Source organism: Eptatretus burgeri, chromosome 16 (assembly GCF_056783735.1).
Source record: "Eptatretus burgeri isolate ZD-2024b chromosome 16, Ebu_testis_v1, whole genome shotgun sequence".
In the NCBI taxonomy this organism is placed as follows: domain Eukaryota; kingdom Metazoa; phylum Chordata; class Myxini; order Myxiniformes; family Myxinidae; genus Eptatretus; species Eptatretus burgeri.
This window is the reverse complement of record NC_140976.1, coordinates 43,320,932-43,345,931: the sequence shown is the minus strand read 5'-3', so window position 1 is coordinate 43,345,931 and position 25,000 is coordinate 43,320,932. Positions and strand designations below refer to the sequence as shown.

General features: G+C 45.6%; 1 protein-coding gene and 1 long non-coding RNA gene across 3 annotated transcripts in view; one reads left to right on the top strand and one right to left on the bottom strand.

The window, feature by feature from the left end:
• Positions 1–25,000, top strand: part of LOC147010976 (uncharacterized) — a 94,568-nt gene that overhangs the window by 301 nt on the left and 69,267 nt on the right. For both annotated transcript variants that reach the window (XR_015052416.1, XR_015052415.1), the window contains exon 1: positions 1–128. This exon is cut by the window's left edge and continues 301 nt beyond it. This is a non-coding gene — a long non-coding RNA (uncharacterized LOC147010976). The remainder of the gene's footprint in view (positions 129–25,000) is intronic.
• RGN (regucalcin) overlaps positions 17,970–25,000 on the bottom strand; it is a 30,409-nt gene continuing 23,378 nt past the window's right edge. Inside the window, exon 7 of the mRNA XM_085859668.1 lies at positions 17,970–18,540. Coding sequence (XP_085715794.1) covers positions 18,490–18,540 — 51 coding nt within the window. The 3' untranslated portion in view covers positions 17,970–18,489. The remainder of the gene's footprint in view (positions 18,541–25,000) is intronic.

Sequence of the window (25,000 nt, the reverse complement as noted above, 5' to 3'; positions counted from 1 at the left end):
AGGACACCTGGTTTAACGTATGTCCGAGGGATTGCACAACTTTTTGTGATCCAAGACCCCGACTGCGAAGCAGCATCAGACAGTTTGTCGTCAGTCCGTGAATGGACATCGGACCAGATAGCTCCAAGGTAAGTCAGTGCGCTACATCCGCACCTTGATGTGAGAATTCCATGAATTAGAATGTTCTTGGCACACCCTGTTCTTTAAAGCCTACAAATCTTTCATCGTCAAATGTCATGCGAGTCTTCGAGTATAGAATTCCATTCGAGTATAGAATTGAATTTGTAAATCATAACTGTGTTTAAAGTAAGTGGGCTTTAAAACAATTTTTTTTTTCTTTTCCCACCAACCTGATCAGCCAATAGAGATGAAGAGGTTAGTTGTTCATGTATGGCAATACCCACTGCAATGCGACACTCTGGAGCATGCTGGACCATACCTGACCTGACAAAAAGTACACAATGTCTTGTAAATCACAGAACAGTATTTCGGTTTTTTTGTTCCTCTGCAACCCATGAACAATCATTTTGTTTTTCACGACATGACACGAGAGAATCATGAGGGGTGATTTAGACCCGAAGCACGTTTAATATGGAGGGTGACGCAGGAAGCATCCAAGAAGGGATGTCCTCCAGGGTAAGAGGCCGAGTTGAGTGGTGAATTGGGGGAGTGGTGGCAGGCCAGGCTGTAGGACTTGCAGGGATCCAAATAGCGAAGCCGACATTAGGGTAAGAAGTATGTCACGAGGCGTGCGGGGTCATTAAAGGGCATGACATGTTTTCAGTTCCATGAACGACTTGCATTGTTATCCTTGGATAACTTACATGTGTAAAAAAAGACAAAGATCAAAGCAAACGGAAGCAAACGTACATTTGTAGTTGGAGTGGATGTGGGTTCCGGTTGGAGTGTTCTGCCTTGTTGTAATTGCATTTTTTTTTAAAGTCTCTTGTACAAAACATGAGATCAGAATGACATCAGTTTGATAAATACCATGACGTCATTCGACTCCTTAGACTGCGCCTTGGAGGGAAGGCGGGTATGAAAGCGGAACAGGGGCATCACCTGCTTTGAGCACAATGTGAAGTTAATGGATGAAGTTGGAGCAGAACTGTTCGAGTTGAAAAGGTTGAAATATTCATTTAGAAAAACAACCCCTCACCCTACACTCCCAACAGCTATGGTTCACTTTGATATTATGATACGTCGGATCCCCTGCAATAGTGCTGGATAGTATGTGGTCTCAAATTGTGGTATCACTTTCGAGATCCAGGCTCTTGTGGAAGAGAAGGGACGTGGCGAGACAGCTGCAAATGTGAATATCTTTGCACAGAGAAGAAGAATCTTCAACTCTATTAGTGAATATGTGTGCTGGCAGGACAGCCGAGACGTACGCACAATCGCCTCTGAGCTATCCAGCCTGGGTTGGAATCTCAGTAAACTGTCATCCCGGTGTCTCACAGGCAGGTGAGGCATCGATGCGTGTGCGATCCCTCGGATGGATGGCAAACTGGGTGTCCTGTCTGCCGACGTTTAGTTGGTGGACGTTAAAGATCCCACGGTGTCCTTCACGGAGTAGGCGATATGTCGCCAGCACCCTGAACAAATCACAGATCCAGCGATAACTTCATGAAAGACACCGTGGTATCTTTTAACATCCACCAACTAATGCTGCTCGACGGGACATCCAGTTTAACGTCCATCCGAAGGAGGTCGCACGCACCGATGCATCGTCCTGACTGCAAAACACCAGGTGGACAGCTTATAGCTGGGTGGACATTCAAAACTCAGGCGAGATAGTTCAGAGGCTAGTGCGTCCACCTCAAAACCATCCTGCCAACCCCATGATCAGGTAATTCACAAGAAAGAGGTGATCTGCTGACAGTTTTAATTTAGTGTCACAATCATCATAAGAACAATCAAAATGGCTTCCAAGAACCAATAACCTGAGATTCGGACAACTGTCATCAGCCGTGTCAGCGCAAGCCCTCGATGCATATTTTGATTATTTACGTGCAGAGTTCTTGCAGGGACAGTCAGCTTCAGAAGACCACATGGTGCTGGTGCTTTTGTCAGAAGAACAGGGTGTAGAGTACCATTCTCAACTTCTCAGCGATGTCCAGCAGCTGGTGGCAGATTCTGTGTTCGTTCAGGTGCATTTTTCTCAACCTGCTCCTGTTAGTTTACTCATTCTATGTGATGACGCATGCTATTAGAGGAAGGGCGACACCAATGTTTTTGTCCTCTTTGAGGGAATAGCTAATACTTCAGATCATCTACATCCCTGCCAGCCTTCCTTGCTGCTGGGTAGAGACTGCACAGGAAGCACTCACACGCTTCTGCAGAGTTTCTACTCGGCTCTGAATCTTCTCCTACCTGCACCTAATTGCTCTGATGCTCAACTCCAAAACAATACACTGGCAGTTTTCTTCTGACCGATGACTTACAGTGAGTCCTTTGGGTCACAGCCTGTAAGCGTGTAGAATCAAGGCAAGGCATTGCACCACTAGCATTTGAATTCACCAGCCAGACCGTGCATCGGTATATATCTTATCGGTATATATCCTGGAGTCCTGTGGGGAAGTACAGCTATGAAGCATAGCAGGTGCTATGACGCCTGGAAATTTCCTGTCACCAGGTCATTCCTGACAGCACTAATGGTCATATCACAATCACACTTTGCTTTTGCTGCCTGCATGATTTTGTAATGTTTGGAAGGTTCTAGCAAAGGCCAACCTTCTTGTCTTTACTGCCTGAATCGTGTAAATGCCATGGCCATTTTCTTCCTACCTCCACCGATTGTCTTCCCCTTTAGGCCATCAGCCGTAAGCTGTATCGTGCAGTTTCGTTCCACTCATCTGGGGGTAGACAAAACCTTGATAATATGATAGTATATATCCAAATACATACGTATCCAAAAAGTTCTCCACTCAAATAGCTGCAGTCATTGTGTATTTTCATCTTGAAAATCGATGCATTCCCCGCGCTCTCTCATTTGAATTATCTTCACACGGATCACGTGTGGGCCACGTGACGCCTCGACAGCCAATAGATCGGCTGACATCGTATGCAAATTACGTCAGACTGTCATGTGACCAGCTAAGTTGTCCAAGATGGCAGCTTCCTGCAGGGAGGAAATCACCGGCAGCTGATCGGCGATTTATCGGTAATTTTTGATGAATATGGCCAGTGAGGATGCTCCCCCGTGTATTATTCACCAGGACAATGTAGCGAACGAAGAAGTCCAACGTTTTACGTCTGTAAGATGGGATAAATGGAGAGAAAGTGTCAACAAATGGTTCGTCTTAGACGGTCACGAACGACGTTTAGCCGAGAGTGCACGAGTGCATATTGAGTGTGAAGAAATCCCTAGTCATCTGGGCTGTCATGACACTTGCTACCGTCGCTTCATCGATGCAAAAAGAATACGTGGGGCTGAGAAACGTTGTTCACAAAACCATGCATGATGACTCTGCGATTGTTGATGATTGCATGGATGAACCATCGCCAAAAAAACTGCGCTCAGCATCGAACATTGCTGGACATGTTGAGAGTTCACGGCGACACGTCCTTCCTGCTGTCTGCCTAATTTGAAACAGAGCAGATAAATACTGCAGGGTTCAAAGAAAGAGAGTATTGGATAGACTATGCCAGGCTTCTCCTGTAGGACATGGCTGGCAAATGGTTGATGGTAAACTCAGCATCACATGGATGCGACTGAATCCAGGTCCAGATATTCTCTTACAAGTAAGCCATTGTTCTTGTAATGTTTCGAAGTGTGCAGGGTTGAGGTGCTCTTGTGGAAAAAACAATGTACCATGTACAGATATGTGTAAATGTACCAACTGTGAAAATGCCAACACCGAAAACACTGATGTTTCTGATGATGACGAAGAAGAGGTTGCTTGGATAAACCCTGATGCAAATTGACCTTTGTCATCCAAGTGATGCCAAGATAGGAAAATAGATACTATCACGTCTGGTCAGCTCAGAGAATTCCTAGGTTCCCACCTTGTGGTGATGGATAATTATGTATACATCTGGTTTGATCTTGCAAATAAAGTCCTATTTACTTCCGATTCACAATGCAACGAAACTGTAGTACACATCCTTTGGCTAGCAAGTTACCTGCAACTCCCACGAAAAGCCAAAATTAGGTTACCCCGCTTTCCCTATTGTAGTAGTAGGGGCAGTCTCGGGGCTGATGCGGTGACGGGTAAGGAGGCTGGGTCCCCACCCCATGAGGTCTGGAATGTCCTCAACACGAGAGCCGAACTACATGGGTGTAAAATACGTAAATATAATTGAATCAACTCTCCGCGACACACGATACCGCCCGGTGCCCCGTTACATCGACTCAACCTTGCGGGGCTGACCCAACGCCATCCTGACGATGGCGAGGCGAGGGTTGCTCTTCCCAGACGAAGACGCTACACGACTAGCGATGCGGCAAAGTCAATCCTCGCGCTGACTGAGTGCGCCTCAAGTGTTGATCAGCGCCGGTTTGACTGCCCAGTTGTTGGCCAGGCGAGGGTTGCTCTTCCCACACGACTAGTGATGCGGCAAAGTCAATCCTCGCCCTGATTGGGTGCGCCTCAAGTGTCGATCAGCGCCGGTTCGACTGCCCAGTTGTCTGCTCCACCGGCCGTATGTATGTAATGTCCGGCTGTGGCTGACCGGCTATATATAAAGCTGTTCGAGGCAGGGTCAATGGCGTTCATTCGATGGGTCGATGCGCTGGCGTTGCACAATGGTTAGTCCTCCCGTGCCGGTACTCCAGGTACAATAGGCCCATGATGGAAGTTAGTCCTCCCGCGCCGGCTCTCTCGGCTAAACGTCATTCGTGACCGTCTAAGACGAGCCATTTGTTGACACTTTCTCTCCATTTATCCCATCTTAAGGGGCTGTCACACCTTGACGTTTTAGCCAGCGTATGCCGACGCATGAAAAATTTGGCGAATACGCTGGCACACGTCGAATAGGTTATGGGTAAGTTTTGTATACGTCAAGAGCACGCTGAAGCACGCTGGCATATGTCGTAGTACGCCGAGCTCGTCGACAAATTTTGTGCATGCTCAAAATTTTTCGACGTATGCCAGCGTATGACTCACACATTCCGCATACGCTGGCCATAAGTTGTAGGCACGTTATGCAATCGTTGACACACATTGACACACGTTACTTGTAAGTTACTCATAAGTCGAAATACGTCGAAGTAATGATTAGCGTACCCGAAACTTTTTCTAACCTATGAGTAATGTGCTTTGAACCTATGTGTAACGTATCTCCAACGCATATTGACGTATGTAGACATATTTGACATCTTCCGGACGACCACAGAACTTACTGAACGTGTTTCTAACTTACAGCTACGGTATAATGGCGAATTGGCAGCGTTTAGGGGAATTGGTATATAAAAATGGGCTTCACAGGAGGAACCCGTCTGTTTCAGACTCCATGATTTTTTTTTTTTCTTCCTCATGACGGTGATGTTGACACTTCGATGTCCAGTGCGGTTATGATTTGAATCGTCGAGCGGCAGCCTATTAATAGGCTACGCCATGTGATCGTCAGCGATACTCTGCCGCGCTATGCATGAGTTCGACTATTGTTGGACATAAGTTGTGAACACTGACAACACGCTAAGCATTTGTTGGTATAAGTTATCGAAACGTTCTGTGTAAGTTACTAATACGTTATGCATACGTCCAACTCGTTAATATACGCCCAAAACTGAAAAAAACATCAATAGTTCAGCATACGCCAGCGTTTTAGATCAATTTTGATACATTGCAATACGCTGGCTAAAACGTCAAGGTGTGACAGGGGCTTTACAGACGTAAAACGTTTGACTTCTTCGTTCGCTACATTGTCCTGGTGAATAATACACTGGGGAGCGTCCTCACTGGCCATATTCATCAAAAATTACCGATAAATCGCCGATCAGCTGCCGGCGATTTCCTCCCTGCAGGAAGCTGCCATCTTGGACAACTTAGCTGGTCACATGAGTCTGACGTAATTTGCATACGATGTCAGCCGATCTACTGGGTGTCGAGGCGTCACGTGGCCGACAAGTGATCCGAGTGGAGAAAATTCAAATGAGAGAGCACGGGGAATGCATCGATTTTCAAGATGAAAATACACAATAACTGCAGCTATTTGAGTGGAGAACTTTTGGATACGTATGTATTTGAATATACAGTATACTATCATATTATCAAGGTTTTGTCTACCCCCTGCCCCCCCCCCCCGATGAGTGGAACAAAACTTGATTTTCAGGCACTTCCTGAGCCATGGCTGATGGCCTACGTGTTCACCCCACCTCTTATCTTCCAATTTTGCAACCCACTTCCTCCTTCTTCTGCAGCAGTGCAAAATCCCCCACACACAGAAAGTTATACAAGGATACACAAAGGCACATGAGGAGGCCATTCAGCCCATCATGTCTGCACTGCACCAACCCCAATATCATCACAAATCCAAAAACAAGCTACTGGCAAGTCCTGCCAATAATCCATATCCCCATACCCCTCTATCGCCAATGCCTACAGGTACCTAATTCCTATTTAAACTTATCCACCCCCTCCAATGCACCGACCTTTCCAGGAAGACCATTCCATACGTTAACCACTCTCCGGCTGAAAGTCCCCAGCTTTAAAACTGTCCGAACTTTCCTCTTCTTTACCCTCAAGCTATGGCCCTGGTCCTAACATTGTCCACTCTGCTGAAAACCCCCACTGCTCTTATCTTGCCCATACCTTTCATTATTTTAAACATCAATCTCAATAGGATGGCATCCATGGGGAGGAGGAAATGCCTCCTTTGTAAATGCCCCGCCGAGCATGGTGAGAAAAGTGAAGCCATTGTTGTGGCAGTGCTGGTACCCAGAGTACCTGGAAAGTGAATGCACTTCTTCCAAGATCAGTGGCTGTGTGTTACCTGGTCTAAGACCTGTGTTGTGTCTCATGTACAGTATATGTCTGCATGTCCAACTGTGTGTATGTGCCAGCTCCACGACGAGCTTTGATCCTGAAAAAAAAATTCCCTTTGCAATCACCTCCTTTCCAATGTGTAAAGTGCTATCTCCTTCAACCGTAACTCGTACTTGAATCTAGCTTACCTGTGGAATCAATCTGGGAGCTCTATGCTGTACTCTCTCCATGGCAGGTATGTCCTTCCTCAAATGTCTGACCAAAACTGGACAGAATATTTGACATGAGGCCTCACTAATTTATGAAACAGTGTGACTCAACCGAGTCACCCCGATGCTCACATCCTATTGTTGCAAAGAGAATTTTCTGTCCAGTCAGGTCAGGTCAGGTAAGGGAGCATGCATCGGAGCATCGCGTCGCTCTGTCCACTTTCTGCCGGTACTCCAGGGGCCTCTGTATGGCCATCCCCTAAGCAGATGCTTGGCCCATTCCCATCTCTTAGAGATGCCGATCAACCTACTGCAACCACGAGGCATGTGGTCAGCACATTGGCTTCCTCCACTCATGAGGCTCCCTCGCTGAGAGAATCTGGTGAACAGAATCAGCGTCAGGAAAACGAGCCACATGTCCATACAGCCGAAGCTGACACTCAAGGATGATGCAGGTAACAAATCTCATTTGAACCTCTCTCCGCAACTGCTCGTTGGACACAAAGTCCAACCGGCGATAGCCAAGGATTCTCTGAGGAGACCAGGTACCAAAGGAATTAAGTCTCCATCTCAGATCCCTGGTCAGAGTCCAAGTCTCACATCCAGAGAGCAAGACTGGAAGCACCAAGGACCTGAAGACTCAGACTTTTGTCCTCCCGCACAGATACCGGCAGCACCACACCCCATTATCCAGCAAATCCATGACTCCCAAGGCCTGACACAGATGTCTGTTGGCCTCTGGCTCGCAGCCAGCAGAGACATGAATATCACTGCCAAGGTCAGTGAATCTCTCCGTGACCTCAACATCCTCACCACAAACAGGTACAGGCACAATAGCAGCATCCCAGATGTCATTGAAAGCCTGGATCATAGTTTTGACCCAGGAAACCCATAATCCGAGCAGCTCCGACTCCTCATTCAGCACCTCGCGGGCCCCCAAAATGATATCTAAAGTCTCCGCAAAGATGACTGCATCATCTGTGAAATCAAGGTCAGAGATGTTGACATTGCCAAACGATGCATGGCAGTTTGATCTCTCTGACATCCTCCCAATAATCCAGTCCAAACAAGCACTGAATAGTGTGGGGACCAGTACACAACCCTGACAAACTCAAATCAGAGATCGTACCACCACATCTCACAGCACTCTCAGTTCCAGAGTAGAGTTCAGATATCAGATTGATCAGTTTTGGTGGCACCCCACGAGACCAAGAATCCTCCAGAGGGCATCCCGATTCACTGAATCGAACGCTTTACAGAGATCAACATAGGCTACAAGCAGCTCCTGCCGAAACTCTCGTCTGCATTCAGTGAGGACCCGAAGAGCAAGGATACGGTCAATCGTTGACCTCTTTGGTGAAAAGCCTGACTGCTCTGGACGCTGGTGCTCAAGCAGATGGTTGCAAACCCTCTCAAGAATTACCAGAGCAAAGACCTTGCCTGGCACTGATAGCAGCACCACCCCTCGGTAGTTGTTGCAGTCTTGGCGATTACCCTTCCCTTTCCAGAGAGGGACAACAAGGCCCCTCTTCCAGTCAGTTGGGATGATGCCTGTGTTCCAGGCAGAGTACAGAACTGCATGCAATGATACGAGTCCAGCATTTCGACCAGCCTTGAGAAGTTCAGCATGGATGCCACAGATCCCTGGAGCTTTACCCCATTTCACCACAGCCTGTGTTTCCATAAACGAAGGTGGACCACAGTTGATTGGAGGGTCAGCAATAGGGATAGTAACACCCCTGACATCCAACTCAACAGCTGGTGGATCAGCCTGGTACAACCGCTCAAAGTAACCGGCCCAGCGGGCCTTCATTTCGGACTCCTCTGTAAAGAGCCCACCACCATCTACTCTAACTGCAGTGTACTGAGGGACGGACTTGGAGGAACGCAATATATGAATTCCCCTGTAAGCAGGATGAGAATCGCTTGACCACAGGTGATGCTCTTCTTCCTCCTCACAGATTCCTCACACGTTTCCCTCCTTGTCCACCCTGAGTGCATGTACAGTTTTATGCCTCAGTTCCCTGAACAGCTCAACACTGCCATTCAGCCTGGACCTGCGATCTGGTCAATGGTATCCAGTGTCCTTTGAGAGACAAAGTTCTGTTCACCCTACGGTGAGTTCCAAGACATCCACCGGCAACATCAAGGATGGTGGTCTTCAAGGCACTCCACAACTCTTCAGGATCCCCCAAAGCACCCAGGCCCCCACATCTCCACTCAGCCTGTTCGTGAACTCCTCAGCTACCCTCTCATCCTTGAGCTTGCCAATATCCAGCCTAGGCTGGGATGGTACGATTCTCTGGATTTAAGGTGCAACTTAAGAGTTGCTACAACAAGCGTGTGGTCAGTTTTGAGGAACTGAGCACTCCGGTTGACCCTGCAGTTCTGGATCATCCTCCAGCGACCATGAACGAGCACATGGTCAATCTCCTCCAGCATTGGCATTTCAAATCCAGCGATGAGCCTGTGGGTGCTGAAACCATGAACCAGCCACCCTAAGCCCATGACGTCTTGCAAAGTCAAGGAACTTAGTGCTATTCTGGTTCATAGTTCCAGACCCATGGGGACCAACACATGTGTCATAACCATCCCTATCAGTTCCAGTCGATGCATTGAAATCCCCCAAGACTAGAAGAGTATCTCGCCTGGGGCACTGATCAACCGCAGACTCGAGTGTGGCATATAATGCGTCCTTCATGGTCAGATCACTTTCATCAGTCGGAGCATATACAGAGACCAGGGAAACGACACCCAAGGAGTGATGAATCCTTGATCTCATAATACGCTCGTTGACCAGTGTTACCTCAATTATCAATTCAGTCAGCTTATTGGACACAGCTACAGCAACATCTTGCGCATGGTAACCATCAGAACGATCAGACCAATAGTAGGTGTAACCACCTGCCATGATCTCGCTGCATTCTGGTCTCCAAACCTCAGAGAGTGCTGCAATACCGATGTCCAAACGCTTGAGCTCAGATGATAGCAGACAGGTGATCATTCTCTCTTTGGGATAGGACATTCCAGGCACCCACCCGTAGGGACCGCCTCAGGTTAACCCAAGGGGACCACCATTTGTTGGATGACACCTCAGCACCACCCCGACACACACTATCGCAATCTGACCCAGGAAGGTTACCGCATGGTTTTCCTCCTATCATCAAAGATTGGGGGTCCAGAAGGCTTTGCCTCAATCCTGTCATCTGGTGAGCTGTCTTGTGAAGGGAAGCTGCACATGGGGTACTCCCACCGAGTGGTTTTCAGATTTTTAAAATGCTTCTTGTATGTTTTGCAGAATGAAGGGTTTTACGGTGGAGAGAGTGCAAATCCTTCCACCAACCTCCTCATGAAAAGTAACCCAACTGCAGGAGGACGTCCGTAGACACAGCTGGTCACTCAATATGGATGGTCGTTGGTGCACAAGGAGCTCCTCCATCCTTTACCAGGTTTTGTTTTTCATCCTGCTGGGTGTCCATATCATACACCCTCCTCACCAAGAAACTTGGTGTTGGAGACAGTTTTGTCGCCGACAACCCGACCATGGAACAGGTTAGTGCAGGTTTACATGGTATCTGCAGCAAGTCACAGATCTAATCTGACCTGAGCTGACAAAAGATCATCAGATAATTCCCTTGGTCGAATACCACAAGATCAAGCAATGGAGGTGACCATAAGTTGGGACACAAAGATACGAGATGGTATTGTTGGTGGCACCCTGAATCGAGGAACTGTTCTCAAATTTATGGTACTTTGGGCAGATCGGGGAGAATATCTGCGCCTGCGTCAAGAAATGTCAGGTCAAGTAGATTTAGATTTTAACCACAGACCAAAAGATGCATGAAGTAAACACGTAAAAGATTATGAGCATGCAATAGAGCATGTTCAGGCATGTATCGGCAACTGGGTAAATCCATTCCAAACAGACGATAAACTCTGGCTTCAGGTCGAATACCTACAGATGAAATCACAGATGATCTGACGGAATCATACAAGAAAGGAGAATCTGCCCTCTTGGAATTCACCAGTGATTGACTTGACACAGCTGGAAATAAGGACTTGTATGACCCCAATCCAAGGTTAAACCCACAAACCTTTGCAAACCTGTATGAAAAGAAAAAGTCAAAGGCTTGTCAACAAGTGTGTGTGTTGAAATCAACCCGAGAACTATTTGGCCGCTTGATGGTCATCGGTCAAAGCCGGAATGTGTCCTTGTGCGAGCTCTTCCAGTACTCCTTTGGCCCACTTGCTCTTTCAATTTCACCACCAGATAGAAACTTAGTAAAGACTGTTAAGGCCACACTCTTGAAGGATTTGGAAAAAGAAGGTGAAACCATAGATGTTGCACCACAAGACAGCACATGGATTGTAGATGTCATAGTAATCCAACATACTTTGAAAGTACTTTGAAAGAGCAAGGAAGATGCTCACGATATGTGACTTGTGGAGAAGAGTGCCACCTCGTCTGAGCAGCTGGTAGAGAAAGGAATCAGATTAAAGTAGTTCCAGGTCAAGCTCCATTTTATAATCATGAAGAAGCCAACAGTCACATTCTCCTGCATGCTTCACATGCAGCACATAATAGTTCTGCCACACTTATTCTGATGTCTCCTGACACAGATGTGGCAGGTTTAGGCATAGGTACGAGTCATGAGATAGCAACGACAATGATTTTCAGAATGGGAACAAGGCAGTGAGTGATATGTCAATCTTTCAGAAATTGGATGAGCATTTGGGTCAGATATGTGCAAGGCTTTAATAGGCTACCAGGCATTCGGTGGCTGTGAGTATGGCAAGTGCCTTTGCTGGTCGGGGCAAAGCGAAGGGTCTGAAGCTGATGAAGAATGATAAAGCATTCCAAAGTGCGATGATAAACCTAGGTAGATCATTTGTCATTGATGCCAGTGTGCTGGAAGAGGAGAAGATGCAGTTTGTACCTTGTATGGTTCTGAAGGAAAAGAAAATGTCAATAACTTACGCCTCACTATATTTGGATCTCAAACAACAGACCCAACCAAATTGCCACCATGTAAGGATGCATGTGAAAAGCACCTGAAGCGTGCAAACCACCAAGTTATGATTTGGCGACTATGCTTGGAAACAAGGCCAGTGGTACCAACGTCCCCATGACAATGGTTGGGAGGTAGATGGCCATGATATCAAAATTCACTGCATGGATATACCAGCAGCACCACAATCTGTCCTTGAGTGTTTGAGTTGTAAATGTAAAACAAGAAGTGCTGAGAATCTCTGCACATGCAGAATACACCACCTGAAATGTACTGGGCCTTGTGCACACAATTAAGATTAGTGTGAGAATAGACCAGCTGCTTCCAATATGGATGATGACCATCTTCTTTCTGAGGATGACTCAAATCTTGAATAATTTGGGACAAAATGAGGAATCACCACAATGAACACTTCTGTTTTTGACTACAAAAGTGAACCACTTTTAATTGTGTTTAAAATGTATTTCAACGTGAGACAGAGTTATACTTTTACAGTTTTGTGTAATTTCATAATGCGTGGATTTACGGCGAGTCATGGGAAGAAAACTATGATGGTATTGTCTCAAGTAATTAGTGGAACAGGAGTTCTAAAATCTGTTAATCAAAGATAGGGTATTGTTTTGTACTCTTACTCAATTTCAACTGTCGGTGGTGAATGGGAGTGTTTGCTTATTACGAGGTTTTTAGCGATGTCTGGTGGCAGTTGATAAACACCAACATCCTGCTTTATATTTAACAAGCAAATACCACCAGTCACTTCACTGACAGGAAGACTAAGAGGGGGTAGAAAAAGAGGAGGGAGGAGGTTGAGGAGGTGGAGGGGGAAGCGAAGGCGGCGTGAGTACCTCCTTTACGCAACCCAAAGACCTTGAGTAGCTTTCACCTTTGTTTTGGGAGAATTTAAACAAATTAAACAAAAAGATGTCATGCAGAGCACGATACTTGCAAAATCCACAAAACAAAGTTGACCTCAGAAATAATTGATGGTTGAATTCAATGACCAAATATGCAACTCCTCTTCAAATTTCAAGTCAATTGGATGAAAATTGACAATTTCAGAAATTCGGCCTCTGTTGACTTCAAAAATAGATGGTGGTTGAATTCAGTGACCTAAGATGCGAATGTTGTTCAAGTTTCCAGTCAATCAGATGAAAATTATGGATTTTAGACACTTGACAAATTTGTTGACCTTTGGCCTATGTTGACCTTTTGACCTCCAAAACAATAGACTTCTTGCTTATGACGAACTCCACCACGTGGCAAAGTTTTGTGAGTATCAGTTTAAAATTGTGACCTGTGAAATTGTAAAATTGTGAGGTGATAAACATACAAACAAACAGACAGACAGACAGACAAAATAACGCACAAGACCAACCAATATACAGGACTTGAAAAATCTTCGATTTTTGCCAGTAAAAAACAACGTTGCATTAGAAACATTTCAAGGAGATGTTAAAAGTTAAAACCTCCACCACCCATCACAAACGGGATGAAACTTTTCCACCACAGCGCCCGGAACCAAGCATGCAGGCATGCACACACACCCGCGGAGAGTCTCCTGACAGATCCAAATCTGTCCATATGTACATCTACCTTGTCGCAACTGCCGACTGTACATCCCGATCAGGACACAAACTGAACCGCTATAGACTGTAGGGCGCTCGGCAAGTGGCTTAAGCACTCAAGCAAGCACTCCAATTAAATAGTTGACAAGGAACGGCTGGCTTGGCAAGCAATAGCAAGCTGATTGGAAATGGCAAAAAAAACTAAACCACCGATTTCTTAACATTTTCAGATTTCACTCCAGATTTCGAGTTAATTAGTCCACGTGAACTGATCCTCCAAATTCAAATTATATTTCGATTATATACTTTAATTAGTCCGTGAGAGCAGATCATGGAAAATTGCATCATATAATACATGAAATCACTCCAAGCTCCTAATTTGAAAACTATAGCACTTACAAAAGTAAAGTATATAGCGATTCGTAGGGATGTACATCAGGCATTCGATGTCAGTGAAGAAAGTGAGGAAGAAAAAAAACAACATTTTGAGTGCTTTATCGTTAAGAAACAGTTGCGGCCCGTTCCAACTCAATTCATTGTTGAGCAGGCCAAACAAAATGGCGAATTCAGACCCCAGCGAGGTAACCTAGGATGCGCCTTAATACCCCAGAGAGTGAGGTGACCAAGGATGCGCTTGATAAAGGATATAATGAAATAAGGCCGTTAATTATCTTCAAAAGGGGTGTTTTAATTAACTGAAATACTCAATTTTCACTCTTGCGCTTCTTTGGAGTTCCCTTCGTTTGCATGCAAAGTTTCAGGCTGCTCGGTTTCATGTTTTTGGAGTTATGGAGGTAACACACGAGCACGCACGCACGCACGCACGCACGCACGCACGCACGCACGCACGCACGCACGCACGCACGCACACACACACACACACACACACACACACACACACACACGGAAAACCCGACAATAAGGGTACTCTAGCGACCACCCAAAAATGAGTTCTCACATGATGTCACATGCACAGTCTATTCACTGATCTCTATGAATTTTGTCAGCAAACTCCGATTGATTACTTCATGAAGAAACATGGTAAACTTGGTAGAAATTCCTTAAAAATCACATTTTTCTTCATCAGGAAAGTTATTTTCATTTTATCATGGTGTTTCCATATCATTTGCAATACAGGTGCCAATTTTTTTATTTATTATTATTTTTGAACAATAAATACTTGACTTTGAGCACAATTCATGCATTTTTATCATTTTGGGGTTAGACAACTATTCTATATGATAAAATGCTGATTTTTCTGGCAGAACGGACACTTTTTTTATTTTTAGTTAATGTTCTGAAATCAATAAATTATGGTTCAATTAAAAACAAAAAATTAAGAAACCAATGTTGGCCTTGGGGTGCACCCTACTCCTATTTTCAGCTCTTTCTGAAAATCAGCACAAGGACTATTTTTTTTGTTTTTTTTGTATAGCATGTCGATGCTCGTGTAAGAGCTAACACACAGAACATATAACAAGATGGGAGACAAGAGGGAAGAGGGAAGAACAAAATAGTGAGGAACAGAGACAACAGGATATCTGGGGAAGGGAGCGGGATGGGGCAGGGTACACGGGGTAAACAAGATAGACACTACAGGGAGTTTCAGGAAGGAAAACAGTGAATTTGAAGAAGGTGGGTTTGGGATGGATTAACGGGGGTAGAAAAGACCAATATTTTGGATGAGGGAAGATAAGAGATGGTCGTGAACAGCTCTTTTGAAGACCTGGAGGGAGGAGTGGGATTGAAGAGAGTGTGGGGGTTTGTTCCAGAGGTTGGAAAAAAAAGAGGAATGAAAGAGTGAAGGTGAGCAGTGATTCGTGATTTTGGCAGTTTCACTGGAAGGGGATTTTTGGCAGATATTTAGCACCCTGTGTATCTGGAGAGTGCATGTGGTCCACCAGCAACCCCCTTCAAGTGAAACTCCCAAAATCCAGAATCACTGCTCACCTTTAATCATTCGTTCCCCTTTTTCCCACCTGTGGACACAACTTACACATTCTCTTCACTCTCATTCTTCCTTCCAGATTTTCAAAGCAACTGTTCACCACCATCTCAGGTCATCTCTCATCCAAAACAATGATCTTTTCCAAATCCGTTAAATCCTCATCCAACCCCCTGAATTCTTCTTCTTACCCCGAGCCCCTCTTGTTTGTCCGTCTTCATCTATTTTCTCCCTCGACCCTGCTGTTGGCATTTTCCCCCTTCTCTTTCTGCTGTTCATTTTGCTATGTTGCGTCCTGATCCATTCTGTGTTCTACCTGTTCCACAAGCCTCGACAGTGCATTCAAAAAAGGTGGCAAAAATGTGTAATTTACTCAGTCAGTTTAACGGGCACACACAGTAGAGAATAATTGCCCTGCATGTGAAACACAAGGATGGAAGTTTATAGCTAATGCAAACTAGACAGCTCAGAGGTGAGTCTGCATACCTCTCAGCTACCCTGCTACCCCCACAGTAATACCGAGTAATATTTTGCTGCATGAGTCCAAAATCACACATCTTGATTTCATTCATAATTTTGCTATTTCCTCAAAATCACAAACGCAGCTTTTACATGAGACAGCAAACACTAATGAACAAAACAAACTCGCTCCCCTTGTACACCTGTTACGTGGCTATGTTTGAATGATGGACGGATAAACTATAGCATGGGTTGTCCAGTCGGTGTTGACGTATTCAGGGTAGGTTTACGAGTGTTTCTATTTGTAATTTACGAGACCTGCGAATCTTGTGTTTATTGTATCCAATGTCTAACGTTTATTTTTCAATCTCTTTTCATTCACCTTGATTGTGAGAGCAATTCGACCAACAGAACCCCTTGATGAAAAACTTTATCACACAAGTAAAGCTTCAACAAACATTGCTCACACATAGCCGGTGATAGAAACTGATGCAGAGGATGCACAAGCTGATTGACAAAATGAATTACCCAGGTTGGAGTACATAGGGCTCACATGATGGCTCGAATAATTCTTCGGGTCTAATCTGGGTTCGATTCTCAACGTCACCATAAACTATCCAGACCAGTGCTTTGCCGGCAGAGTCTTCATCCGATGCTTTGCTTTACAATTGCATCAGCAATCTTTTAGAGGGAGATATCATGTGGCTATCCCATTTGTTCACAATTGCTGTTGGACATTAGGATCCCATGGTGTATTCAGAAAGAGTCAGGCCAATGGGCACAAACAATGTGGATAAATTCCAAATTTCTGCTTCAATGTGGATGGATACCGAATAATTACAATGATGCAACTAGCATTCCAAATTCATAATCCAATCCTAGTCCAATATGTCTAGATGCCGATTCAAAATGGCTTAGGTCTTACTTACAATGACAAAGAAAATTCACAAGCACTGCAGTTGGTTAAAACAAAATAAATCAAAATACAGTTATGGAGTGACGATAAAAACCATGACAGACTTATGTTTGTACATCACTTTTAATGGATTATTGTATTCCTGTGGAACTATGAAAAATAAATGGTTATCGTATTGTACCTACCTTGCAAACAGATATGCTGGTGGCCAAATGACAAGGACACTGGCCTGGAATTCCAGAGGTTGTGAATTCAAATCTGGCTTAAAAGGAATCAGTAGTATTAAGCATTTGGATTCTCGACTAGTCGGGGGGGAGAGAATTCTAATGTCGCCGTTAAATTGATCAAAAATAAAATAAAATAACAAATAGCTCAGTTCATTAAACAGCTATCATGTGCAGCCCTGTAGCTGCTGTTTGCATCATTTTTTTCTGGGGGTGTGGATGTGCCACTAATGCAGTACCCCTCTATTACGAGGACACTTGTACTCATTTCACCAACCTTGGAAGGATGACAGGCTGAGTCGACCACACCTGGTGTTGAATTCAATGGCGCAGGGGCTGAACTCAAGTCCCAAAGATCTTAAGCCAGTCACCGTAACCATGAGGCCAGCACCAGGCTTAGTTCATCAAATGCCCTTCAGGGAGAATCAAGGTAATTTGCTTGCCCCACCTGGTCTGGTCCAAGCATGTGATTCCAGTCCGCACTTGGTAATCGAAACCCGAATGCCATCATGGCAATGTGCAACTGGCACTGAAATGCAACCTATAAAAGGTAATACTGTTGAAACCACCCACCCCACCACCTCCCACCCTCAAAACAAATAAAGACCGTCAAAGGTCAGAACAGCTAAATGATTAAGGGTTTATGTGGAAGTGAAAAAGAGAAGTCTAAAACACAAGGTTAGGAACAATTCAATTGAAAAGGTCACAGAATATAATGTTGATCTTTTATCAGGATGTAATAATTTGCCAGTTTCAGGGACGTTGATATATTACATATGTAAAAAAATCAAAACATTGAAATCCTTCATTCTCCCCTTTCCTTGCAATAATCACCCTTGCTTGCAATCTTCCTGCTTCCTCCAAATGATTTTTTTCCCTTCATTCTCTCTGCATCCCTCGTAACTATTTTCTCCCCTTCCTTTAATTCAATCTCATTTTTAATTCAATCACGCCATCCCCAACACATCCCTTTAGATGCACGGAACAATCAAATCGCCTATTAGAGGTCTGTAGGGACAAAGCGAATTAGAAAACACAAAGGCAATTCCAGAAGGGTGAACCAAGTAAAGGGAAATCAAAGACAAAAAGCACCATGATATTATGCTCAACTAACAAACATGGAATTTGAAATGGACTTTGTCAATCAAAGTAACCTCAACATGGTTCTGGTTCATGGGGTGTTTGTTTGCGAGAATGAGAAGAGAGAAAAAACAAAATTACAATGGTGTGATATCATCCGGCAAATTCAAATGATGGAAGGCCTTTCACTCCAAGATCAGTCACCTACAAAACAAAACAAAAGAACAAAATTATCTTCACCAGCTTTGGAAAATTACTCATGTTGTAGAAATATGGTAATTATTAATCATCACCCATTTTAACAGAGGTGTTACAAACTGAAAGGCAAGCATGGACAGCAATGACAACAGGACTCAAGTTCTTGAGATGTTTCTCGTGTGTGTGTGTGTGTGTGTGTGTGTGTGTGTGTGTGTGTGTGTGTGTGTGTGTGTGTGTGTGTGTGTGTGTGTGCCGAAAAAATATATATACACGTATATACAGACATACATACATACATACATATACACACACGAGCAATTACCACCCGTCGCTTTGCTGATGGGAATACTAAAGGGGGGAGGGAGAGAAAGAGGGGGGGAGTGAGTGGGTGAGGGAAGAGAGGAGCGTGGGGGCGAGTGAGGAAGGAGGGGGAAGCAATGAGTGGTGGGGGAAGGGAAGGCAGCATGAGGGAAAGGGAAAGGAAGGAAGCATAAGAAGAGGGGAACGGAATGCAGTGTGAGGGGAGGGTAAAGGAAGGAAAGACAGAGTGAGGGGAAGGGAAGGGAGGGGAAGGGAACAGAATGCAGTGTGAGGGAAAGGGAAGGGAAGGCAGCATGAGGGGAGGGGAAGAGAAGGAAGCGTAAGGAGAGGGGAACAAAATGCAGTGTGAGGGGAGGGTAAAGTAAGGGAAGGCAGAGTAAGGGGAATGGAAGGCAGCGTAACGGGGCGTTACCGGGGTGAAAGCGCTTTCAAATGTCAATTGCGAAAGCGAACTTGTTGCTGTTACCAACTTGTGTTGTTTCTTTGAATCTGCACTCTCAACCATCAGTAATACGTACTATCTCTGGTGTTTGGTTTTCAAATGTTTTGGCATATTGGACGTATTACAGTGATGAGCAAGGTCAATTGAATAACGTGAGAATGCAACTTTCAGACTGTCTTCTTTAACCTTCCAGAAGTAGTTCCAAACTGTACTGCTGGACCTTTTGAACAATATGTTGTCAAAACTTTATCAGTCAATGTATTGCCTACCCATCTATTAGCAACGCAATGAGAATGCATAATCGGCCAACTGTAAATGCCTTGCGATTCATTTAAAAGGAACACACCCTTGGGGCATGGATCGTTTACAAGTGACTTGCTTTTGCTGCTATATTGCAAACAGGATGCCTCAGGGGCATGTTCCTTTTCAATTAACACATTACCAGGCCATGTGTAACCAGAATATGCCCAACAGGGATGGGAGTGAAGAGGGTGGATGGAAGGAGGATGGATTGAGGGAGAAGATTGGTGTGCAGATGAGCTTGACTGGGAGATTGATAAAAAAAAATCAGCTGAAGTGGGCTTTACACTTGAAGTGGATGGAGGAAGAGAGAATGGCAAAGAGAGTGGATAAGTTGAGGGAGCAAGGTAAGAGGAAAAGAGGTAGATCGTGGTTGAGATGGAAAGATAGTGTGAGGAGTGATATCAATAATGTGGGGGTGGTTGGAGAGTGGAGAGAGAGTTGGCTGAGGACGGGGGGGGGGGGGTGGGGGGGGGGTAAGTGGAGGAGTACCATGGTCAAGGCAGGGGAGGAGCTTGGTCCTGTAAGACCTCACCCCATATAAAGGGAAGAGACCAGTGGTGTAGGGATAAAAAGTTGTGGGTATACTACACGAATGTCAGTTGTGGCTGGGAAGCAGCCAACCTTAAAGTCGAAGCCACTGAGGCGTGTCCACGGGCCACAATGCCCAAGGTGTGTAGCAAAAGGGAGCGTGCAGGAGGGGGTAGCCATCTATCTCTCTCTGTCTCTCTCTCTCTCTCTCTCTCTCTCTCTCTCTCTCTTACACACACACACACACACACACACACACACACACACACACACACACACACACACACACACACACACACACACACACACACACACACCTCTACCTCTTAGCCTCAGTCTAGTCTAAAGCTATGTGGTCTCGGCTCGACATGGGTGGCAGTGTGGCATCTCGGTTGTGGGGGATCTTTGGCCCGCTTTTGCAGGTTCAGTTGGCTGTCGCCCTGCTGTGGGCCAGTTTTTGCAGCACTGACTCGGGTTATTCTTCAACAGCAACAACAACAACAATAACAACAACATGATGGAAGACTTGCTGTCCTGGCTTCATGTAGGCAACAGCACAACACTTCAGTCACATCACGTAGCTCTTCATCAAGATATCTCGCTGTATCACCTTGTTCTCCATCTGACAATAAGTTATAACGGTGTTATGGCCCAAGGTTCGAGGTTCACCACGAGAGGAAGCACTCGAGTCCCTCCCGAACTCACGGTCCTGACGCCCCAGTCACGGATAACTCCACCGCCCAGGGGGTTGTTTAGCAACCATGGACGCTAAGTAGTTCTTCCAATCCTGGCAGTTAGCCACTAATTTGTGTGGGTACCTTACCTTTGGACGGCTGCACCAAGCGAGTTTCGTGCCCTCAACACACACTCGGATTACTGCCAAGTGATAGTGAGTCTGCGCTGGGTAATTAGAGCAAATCACGTTGGGTAAAACTTCTCTGCTAACACTACATGCAGTCGATGCTGGACCAATGGAGGAAAAGACACTATGAACTGGGTACAATCACAAGAATAAGCAAGTTTATTTATAGCAATGGTGAGGAAAGGTATGTGGATGATAAGCAAGGGATTTAATACAAAATAAAATATGTGTAGCAGGGAAAGCAAGGATGATTGGTGAAGTGTGGCAAAATAAATGCAATTATTTACAAAAACAAGAGACAGTGCAGAGTGTTAACCACATCGTAAAACTTCGACAATCTTAATTATAGAAACAAAACAGGTGCCATCAGAAACATTCCCCAAATAAATTAGAAAGTCCAGAGAGAGACACAAAGTATAAGGCGTTGGCGACCTCTTTTTTCGAGGCGCGATCGACGGACCAACACAAACCCAGTCGCAGAAGCGGGGGAAGGGAAGAAGGAAAACAGATGTCTATGGTGTGTGGTCAGGGGAGGTGCGGTGAGCGGTGTCTTGATATGCAGGTGAAGTGCCGAGAGGAAGGTGCAAAAACGTGGATCAATGGGGGTTGGAAACAAAACAAAGAACATTTAAGAAGATAGTCCTAAAGTGAAGTGTCAAGAGGTCGGTACGTGTACTGTCTAAACTGCACCCGATCTAGGGTCTGGCTTTCCTACATGTTGCGCACCCTGCTCCATGGGCTCCATTCTGCTCCACTCAATTGCGCTTGCTTATTCCTGCGAAAAACAACTGCAACGTCAAGCTCTGTTGTTCACTGCACCGTAACCACAAGAACGTGCAGCCAGAGAACTAAGCCCCTCAATGTGCGGGATGCGCAGCCCTTTATAATCCCCTGGTGGGGGCGGTGGTTGAGAGTGGATCAGGTGGAGTGATGGGTGTCCTCTAGCACCCTCAGTGGTTTAAGGACGATTACACCGGCGTTAACACTGCCCATGCGAGGATTTGGCAGTGGAAATGCCCTCACTCAACTCCTGAACTCCAGTCACATGCTTGAGCTCTAAGATTAACATGACGCCGGGATATTGGTTTGCACTCTCTGGCCACGAACAATCACCAGACACCCAAATATGGCCTTAATTGTGCGGAGCGCTTGGGCTATCCACATGGTGTGGAACGGAGTCTCGCGCATTCTTGCGCTCAAAGTTAGATGCTATAACATTCAGATTGTTATAAAGGGTGTTTCAAAAAGATTGATACAACTTTGACTTCCTGCCATTTCTTTGTTTTTTGAGCTGTAACGTTTTCGTTTTCAGGGTTTGGTGGTGTTATCGTGGTATTTGTTCCCTGGAATTTCTAGCTCCGTAGCTCAACTATACCATTGACAGTGAAGCAGAAGACAAAAGTGGTGGCTCTGTAGTATGAGACTAAATCATGAGTGGACACCGGCTGGAGGTTCTGCCGGAAAGGGCCTAAGGACACATGCTTCTGTGCCTTCAATGCCAGATGGGGAACGCTAGAGCCTTACTGGTTTGAGAATGACAACAGCAAGACAGCGACGATCAACAGTGAGCGCTACCGGGCCGTGCTCCAGAAGTTCCATAATGATCTAGCCCAAAAAGTCACCCAAAACCAGCTCAGCATGACCTGGTTTATGCAAGATCGTGCACCCTCGCATACAGCTGGTGACACTGTCACTTTCCTGCGGCAGCTCTTCGTAAACCGCCTCATTTCCCTGGGTACCGCTCATAACTGGGCACCCCATAACCTCAACTTGAACTCTCTGGCCGACTGTTCTGCGGGGCTGCCAAGGGCTCTGTCTACACCAACCACCCTGCCACACTGGATGATCTGAAGCAGGAGGTATCAAACAACCTCCAGGCAGTGCCACATGAGACCTCCAGGAAAGTTAGACAGAACTTTGGAGTCAGGATCAATGCCTGTCTGAATCGCGGAGGGCACACATCGAGAACGTCAATTACAAGAATTTTGCGTGAATGCCAATTTCAGACCTTGGGCTCTCACTAAGGCCTCGGTCACATTTGCCACGGCGGCCGTGGGGTCTCCAAAATCTGCGGCCACTAGCAATTCTACGGCGGCCGCAGTATTTCCACAGTCACACAATGTAGCAGTCACATATGTTTTTATTTTTCGGGTAGCCGCATGGCGTATTTATAAATTGTAGAGACCGAAAACGTGGGGGTGCCGTACGGTCTTTGATTTGATGTCGCACGGTGACCTTAGGGCGTCCCTGCGGCGGCCATATAATTTTCAAGGCAGATGCAAGGAGACTTCAAGGTGCCCGCAAGGCGACCGCAGGGGGGCCGAAGGCGAACGTGCGGCCAGACGGACGGTAACGAGTGGGTATATATACCAGTCCTTTTTTTACTGAAATAAAATATATCAGTATATATAACTGAATATAATATAACTATAATACACCGTGGTCCCCCAGAATCCGAACGGCCAAGTTGTTTGAACAAATTGGAATCAGAACAATTTTTTCGAGAAAGTTTGGCCCTAAAAACCCAATACATATTTAAAAAAACCGAACAAAACAAAGCGTTCATGTTTGTTCACGTGTCTCCCCCACCTGTTCGACCTGCATCTTTGCGCTTTGTTCATTCAGTTCGTCGGTGGAAGTACTCAGTCACATTTGCTCTACGGCGAGGATAAGGCGGCCGTACGCCCTCTGAATTGACAGAAACGTGTGGCGGCCGCAGAGAAACTGAAGTGGCCTTAGGGTGGCCCTATGCCGTTTGGCTATATTTTACAGGCCGTAGCGTCGCCGTGGAATTATAACTTTTTTCATTTCTATGCTCGCCGTAGCAATTCGACAAAGCCAAGCTATGACGTAGATGTGTTCCACGTCGACCGTACGTAGGGTGTACGGTGGGCTTGCGTTTTCGGTGCGGCTGCCGTAAGCTCTTCTTAATGAAAAATGAATTTTCCCAACCCCCAAAAAATTACGGCACCCCCACGTTTTCGGTCTTCACAATTTATAAACACGCCGTGCGGCTACCCGAAAAATAAAAACATGTGTGACTGCTACATTGTGTGACCATGGAAATACTGCGGCCGCTTTATAATTGTGAGTGTCCGTACATTTTGTAGACCCTCCGGGCGCCGAGCCAAATGTGACTTAGGCCTTACCTCGTGTTTTCACCTTCATTTTTTTTTTTAATCATCATGTGTTTTAATTATTAACAATAAAAGCAATCCGATCACGTGGTGTGACGGACTGTCGGGCAAGGATTGAATTTCACAGCAAAACCGGTTGTAATTTTTAATATCCATGATTACGTCAGCCCGATGCGTTTGATGAAAGTGATTGTGGTTCTGGGGGCATCATGTTGATGAGGTGCCCTGGAGGCAGCGCTCTCGCAGAGTGCGCGAGTGATCGAAACCCAGGCTGGAGCTCGAGCCTGTGTGGGCCTTTGGATGTGGCGATTGTACCAGTTTACATATAATATACCGCCACCGAAGGTCATTTACTCATCTTATTTTTCCTTAAACATGGGGAATTTCAGTTTAAAGTGTCTTGAAAGTGGGTTTTCTTTGGGTCCACGAACGGATTAATTCACTTTCCATTATTTCTTATTGGGAAAATATTTTTTGAATCCGAACTTTTTGCAATCCGAACAGCCTCCTGCAACAAATTAAATTCGGATTCTGAAGGCACCACGGTATAGGCAACCAAACTATACTCCGATCTCTAGCGGTAGCGCACGGTGGACGCACGGTCGACGCAGACTGCCACGGAGGCCGTACGGATGTGCACGGCGGGCATAGGGGAACCGTGCGTCGACCCTGCGTTGCCCACAGGTAGTCACACAGACTGCAAAGGCCACCGTACGGCGACCATGTAAATAGTGCGGCCGCCGTAATTTTTTGGGGGTTGGGAAAATTCGTTTTTCATTGAGAAGAGCTTACGGCAGCCGCACGAATAACGCAAGCCCACCGCACGCCCTATGTACGGTCGACGTGGAACACATCTATGTCATAGCTTGGCTT